The 6,436-nt window shown below is 42.0% G+C and overlaps 1 protein-coding gene across 6 annotated transcripts in view; it reads right to left on the reverse strand.

Annotated features, from left to right (window-relative positions):
- The window catches only part of epb41a (erythrocyte membrane protein band 4.1a), a 37,634-nt gene extending 31,678 nt beyond the window's left edge, over positions 1–5,956 (reverse strand). For 4 of the 6 annotated variants that reach the window (XM_053684116.1, XM_053684115.1, XM_053684113.1 and 1 more), the window contains exons 1-3: positions 5,782–5,956; positions 2,843–2,894; positions 289–689 (exon numbers count right to left, since the gene is read on the reverse strand). In XM_053684116.1, the coding sequence (XP_053540091.1) occupies positions 289–681 (393 nt within the window). In that variant the 5' untranslated portion in view covers positions 682–689; positions 2,843–2,894; positions 5,782–5,956. The remainder of the gene's footprint in view (positions 1–288; positions 690–2,842; positions 2,895–5,781) is intronic. The other 2 variants (XM_053684117.1, XM_053684114.1) reach the window with 2 other exon arrangements.
- Positions 5,957–6,436: the final 480 nt, after the last annotated feature.

A 6,436-nucleotide genomic window follows, 5' to 3' on the forward strand; every position in this document is an offset into this window, starting at 1 on the left:
GATCTTGAATGAAAAGTTCAAAAGTAATGACTTATGGAACTTTGTAACTTTTTGTGTAACACTCATTTTTACAGTAAAATTTGGCAGACGCCCCCTTTTTAAAGCCTCTATATCTCAGAAACTAATGCCGGCACAAGCTTGAAACAAACTATTTATTGGGAATAGTGACATTTCCAGCAATATGAAGCAACTCTGAGATGGTCAGTGAGGATGATCAGTCAGGAAGTCAGGCAGTCCAGTGATCTCACATGGATTGACAGCCCCCCCGTCATTCTTTCTCTCCCTCACCTGGTTCTCAGAACTGCTAATGGAGTGCAGGTCTAGTGCTGCATCTCCTTCATTGCGTAGCTCGGGTTCCGGGTCTGCGATGGGAGCTTTGGGATCCAAGTGGCTTTCTTTCTCTTGGCCTCTTTCTACCTTTGCCCCCTCATCATCTGAGCACTGTGAGTGGCGCTTCAGGAAAGAGGAGAACAGGCGCGAGAGGCCGCGGCCACCTGGGGTGTGCTGGCGTAGTTTCGGCTGCTGTCCCTCCTCTGAGCCTCCAGGAGTCAGAGGTGAGCTGGAGGGTCCATCCTGATGGGGCTCAATAGGGTCAGGCTCTTGCACTCCAGCCTCTCCATCTTCCTGTTGCTGCTCACAGACCTGCTTCTTCTGTCCATTATTTGCTTTGTCTGTCGTCATGGTAACCACTGAGAACAGACGAGACGCACACAAGACCATTATAGTGAGATAGTGAGAATCTAAACAGCACTGTTCTGACAAAATAGCCATGTTGTCATGGCAGTGTAAAGCTATGTATCTAGGCCTGGTCGATACCATTGTGTGGACCGTTTTGTGGCAGCTACTGTAGTTTTAATTAACGTCCCTGTAATTAGCTAATGTAGTGGTTTAGCAAAACCTTGTAGTTAAGGCACACAGACATAAAAAAAAAATAATAATTTTACCACAAACACTCTTGCACATATCAGTGGACAGGATAGCTCCATGCCAACATGTAGTGGTTGAAGCAACCAGTTCACATTATACGATAACGATATACGATTACAACATTAAAATGAGCACATGTCCAGACTGTAGTGTGGTCCATTTCCATATTATTTTTACACATAATAATAAACTATCTACAGATATATTGTATAGGAGTTACTTTTGATCAACTGACATTTCAGCCATTCAACACTAACCAATCTGTCAGGTCTGTATGTATACGGAAGAGGTCAAAGACCTTCACCTTTGAAGACTGCATTTGTTGTTAAAAAGGATAAACCAACATGAATACCAACGAGCTGTCTATGGGAGAAAAGCAAGTTAGGGTTAGATTATAAGGGCCCTGGTCAGACAGGGGGCCCAGCAGAACAACATATTTTCCTGTATGATTTTGGTATTTAAATGGCCTCTTTGCACAATAATCTATTAAGAAGCAGGCTATAATGAATGCCCTCAGACTGTGCCAAGTGCATGTGTGTGCCCCCTTAAGATGTTCGTGGATTATTCAGAAATGCTGCACTTCATAGTTGAATCATTACATGCATCAGGTAGTTGGCAAGAGATGGTGCAGACAAAATTTGGATACTAAAATAGGAAAGAAAAACATGAAAAAGAGGAGACAGCAAGACAGGGAAGAAAGCTAGTCACCCAATTTAAAAAAAAAAAAAAAAAAAAAGGGTGGTTTATGTTCCCTGCTTTGTGCTATAATTCTGAAGCAAGCCCGTATGAAGCTGTTAAAATTAACATCAAATAGAAATTCTATCAGTTACTCACCCCGATGTTTATCCTTGGAAGTTGGAACACAATATTTCCAAGAATGTATGTTTTTCCACGTAAGTGAGCAATAGTAATGGAGCACAGAGCTTCAAAAAGGACGGAAAAGTACCAAGCGACAATAAAACTACTCCAGTGTTGTATATATATTCAAGCTTTACGAAGCCTTGCAGCAGCTTTCTGTGAAGAATCGATCGAAATTTAATGTAAATCATATAAATCTGCTTTAATTGTCCCGAGTGAGTTTATGAGAGAAGTGTTGTGATGATGTCCGATTCGTGAGTGAATCGTTTGAGTCGGTTCATTTCAATGAAGTGGAGATTCCCATTGATAAAACCAGTCTGAGTGATTCATTCACGAATAAAACCGATTTGACTCTCGAGTTCAACTCACTGATTCAATGATCATGTCACTGTTTTAGCTCATTTCCCCATTTATTTCTGGAGCTGCTGGTGTGTGAAAATTATTATTCACTCAATGAAGATGAAGAAGGAGAAGAAGAAAAAGACGAAGATGAAGATGAAGAAGAAAACGAAGTTGAAGAAGAAGAAGAAGAAGAAGAAGAGGAAGAAGAAGAAGAAGAAGAACTCGGGGAATAAGAAATTACAAGTCGACAGCTTATAAAGACATCCAGACAGATTTTCTATAGTGTCTGTGTATGAGACAGAGAGTACAATGGTGTTAATTACTTGTACTGTAAATCTATAGTTATTTGCACATAGTTATAAATGCATAATTTTAGTTAATTTAATAAACTGTTCAAATTTAGTTGTTTATAGTCTCTTATTGAATGGTTATGCTTATTGATGTTGATTTCTTTTTTCCATGTGTAAAAACAAAGATAATTGGGGGGTGGGGGCTTGGGGCCCGGAGTACAAATTAGCCAGGGGGCCCAGAAACCCATGCGGCGCCCTTGTTAATTTCCAACGGGAGGCGGCAAACAATGTGTAAGGGGTTGTGGGATAGCAAGCAGCAAGAACTTTCCAGACACTACGTGGCGAAAAAAAGTTGAGCAGCAACTCCATGCGAAATACAGGCAGCAGCCACGCAGCAGTGACCAATCGCACAAAAGACATCTTACCAGTGTCCGTACACGATTGTGTCCGTTCGCATTGCACCTCCTACAGTTCCATCTGGACAACAAGGACAAAAAATTACTAAGTGCCACAGCCATCTTCTTCCTCTTACCTGTGTGTTGCAGCTAAGTGAGCATTTCATCTCTGTATTTATAGATGGGTGGTGTTTTTTTTAAAAGCACATTTGAGCAACATGTCAGTGGATGCTGCTGTAAATAGACAAAAAATAAATAAGGACTATTTTAAGTGTATACTTTACAAAAATGATTGACAAGTTTATTCACATCCTACATTTTAGACTGACACCCCTCAAGCAGTGACGCTTGAGTCTTACACAGGTAGACAGTGTCAGTGTGTAAAGCCTGACTGAGTTGCGCATGTATGTGTCCATGTTCCTGTCAACCAATCACTGATCACTACTGTTTGACTCACCCTCCCTGTTCTAACCTCTATTCTTGGTGAACTTTACAGCAATAAAAGTGAGTTATTCCATTAATAACCATCCCTTCTGTCTATTTCACAATTCCTCACTACCTCTGCTTTGTTTATGTCAGCATTGATAGAAGATATGATGTTTTGTATTTGTATAAATGGTCAGCCTGTAGTGCCAAGACTTCTTTGTACACGTAATAATTTATAATCTACTCTTTTCTATTTGAATAAAACTCTATTCTATTTGAAAAAGATCTTCATGTACACTGATTTGTAATTTAATATGCAAATGATCATGATGAATCAATAAATACGCAAATTAGTGGATGACATCATATAGCAGCTTTTTGAGTGTGCTTTAGCTACTTTGAAAAGAGTTTGCAACACTGAGCAGTGGTGTCAACTTAAAGAGACTTTGTTGATAGATTTGGTGACTTTTTAGACCACTTCATCAACTTTATTTCAGAAAAGAGCCTAACGACAAATCTAGCAACATTTTAAGCAGATGTTACTAAGTGTCCTGAACTCGCTCGCGTTCTCTAGCTCACACCACAGACCATGTCATACAAGTTGAGAGAGCAAGGTCAATCACTGATCATCATTGTTCCCCAACAACCAATCACTGACCCCCATTGTTCCCCAACAACCAATCACTGACCACCATTGTTCCCCAACAACCAATCACTGACCACCATTGTTCCCACCAACCAATCACTAATCACCACTGTTCCCAACAACCAATCACTAATCACCACTGTTCTCCTTGTCCAATCACTGATCATCATTGTTCCCCATGTCCAATCAGTCATTAGTATTGTTTGCCCTACACTCTTCCTGGATGATATTTAAAGTTATTAAACTGAGCTATTCCATGTGTATCCTTTCCTTCATTACTACTCACCATTTATGACTAAATCACTATCGCTACTTGTCATCACTGCTTTTTCTTTTTGTTTGCATTCCTTATAGAAAATATAGTATTTTGTAAACGTGTAAAAAGTTCATTTGTGGTGCCATGACCGAAGATGACTTTATATTCTGCTATTTTCTTTTGGATAAAACTATATTTCACTCTATTTTATTATATTCAAAATATCTTCAGAAAATCTTCCTTCGTCATAAAACTTAATTTCTAGTTTGATTTGCAAATGATCTCACTGAATATGCAAATTGGGCTGTGGCGTCATCTAGTGAGTTTTCAAACATGCTGTAACTACTTTCCTGCTTTTTTATTTCCTGCTTATTTACTTATGGTCCATTTGGGAATCGAAAGAGCCGGCTCTTAGTGGTGGGCCGAGCAGAGTTCTCCAAGAACACGAATTCTCATCACTTCTAGCTCACAGTGAAACAAAGGCAACCAACAGCAAAGTAAAGACAGGAACACCCTTTCACAACCACTGGACAGAGAAGTGGTGTGTGTGTGTGTGTGTGTGTGTGTGTGTGTATGTATGTATGCATGTATGTATGTATGCATGTATGTATGTATGAGTGAGAGATGCGGGGAAAGAGAGATGCAGTGTGTGTGAGAGATGCGATAAGAGAGAGATGCGGTGTGTGTGAGAGATGCGGGAAGAGAGAGAGAGAGAGAGAGAGAGAGAGATGCGGTGTGTGTGTGAGAGATGCGAGGAGAGAGAGATGCGGTGTGTGTGTGAGAGATGCGAGGAGAGAGAGATGCGGTGTGTGTGTGTGAGATGCGAGGAGAGAGAGATGCGGTGTGTGTGTGTGAGAGATGCGAGGAGAGAGAGATGCGGTGTGTGTGTGAGAGATGCGAGGAGAGAGAGATGCGGTGTGTGTGTGAGAGATGCGAGGAGAGAGAGATGCGGTGTGTGTGTGAGATGCGGGGAGAGAGAGAGAGATGCAGTGTGTGTGAGATGTGAGGAGAGAGAGATGCAGTGTGTGTGAGATGTGAGGAGAGAGAGAGAGAGATAGAGATGCGGTGTGTGTGAGAGATGCGGGGAGAGAGAGAGAGAGAGAGAGATAGAGATGTGGTGTGTGTGTGAGAGATGCGGGGAAAGAAAGAGAGAGAGAGATGCGGTGTGTGTGTGAGATGCGGGGAGAGAGAGATGCGAGGAGAGAGAGATGCGGTGTGTGTGTGAGAGATGCGGGGAAAGAGAGAAATGCGGAGCGTGTGTGTGCGTGCGTGCGTGCGTGTGTGTGTGTGTGTGTGTGTGTGTGTGCGTGCGTGCGTGTGTGTGTGTGTGCGCGCTCTGGGTGCCGCTTTTTAAAGCCCCTTTGCCCGTGTCTTGTCTATTACCATCTCCGTTTAATGAGCAACCCTATAAAGCACTAACCACAACAAAGCAAACCCCGACATATAAACACGCAGCCAAAGCCCTGGGCTCGCTGCTGCGACGCGGATAGCGTGTCATTCAGAACCTCATTCATCAGCAGCTGCCCAACGCAGGGTCTGAAAATGGCGCCTAATGTGGAAAAAAAATGTCAACAGAATCCCTTCCTTTCCATCATCCCATCACACAACGCCCTCACGAGCCTGGTGCACGGAAGCACTTACCTCGCCTTTAATTCATCTGAGTGGAAAATCAATTCACATAAAACTTACAAAAAAAACCCAACATAAAAATAAAAGTATTTCCTTTAAGAGTTTCAGATGCGCTAGCCCAGGTGTAGAATGATCTTAGCCCTTTATCACACTCGGTGTTTTGGTTCTAGTAAAAACAGGGCACTACGTGAACAATGACGTATCGTACTCAGGAGTAGTAACCAATGAGGGGCGAGCAGGAGCAGAAACGATCCAATCAGAGTCCGAGCAGCATCTCCCTGCACCAGCATCCTGAGCAAGGATACAGAGAAAGGGCTTATTTACCTTTTTTTAATCACTGCGCTGTTCTGAGTGGTTAGAAGGTGTTGATTAATTTCAGAAAAGCAGCTCTGATATTAGGGCAGCTGCACATCACAGGTTTATTTCTCATTAATGCGCTCGCTCTAATACGTTATCGTTTCTATAGTAATGGCTCATTCACAGGGATGTGTTCAGCGCCACATAAAACTTAGAAACGTGTGGAATTCTTCATATGTAAAGCAGGGATGTATTTAATTAACATGTATGGAAGGAGTCTCTAGTGTCAGTGCTTTCTAACAGTCAGAGGTAAAGCTGTAACTTGAAGCTTTCAGGACAGAGGAGTAAGTGAGAACAGGAACTAACTTGT

Source organism: Ictalurus punctatus, chromosome 12 (assembly GCF_001660625.3).
Source record: "Ictalurus punctatus breed USDA103 chromosome 12, Coco_2.0, whole genome shotgun sequence".
Taxonomy (NCBI): domain Eukaryota; kingdom Metazoa; phylum Chordata; class Actinopteri; order Siluriformes; family Ictaluridae; genus Ictalurus; species Ictalurus punctatus.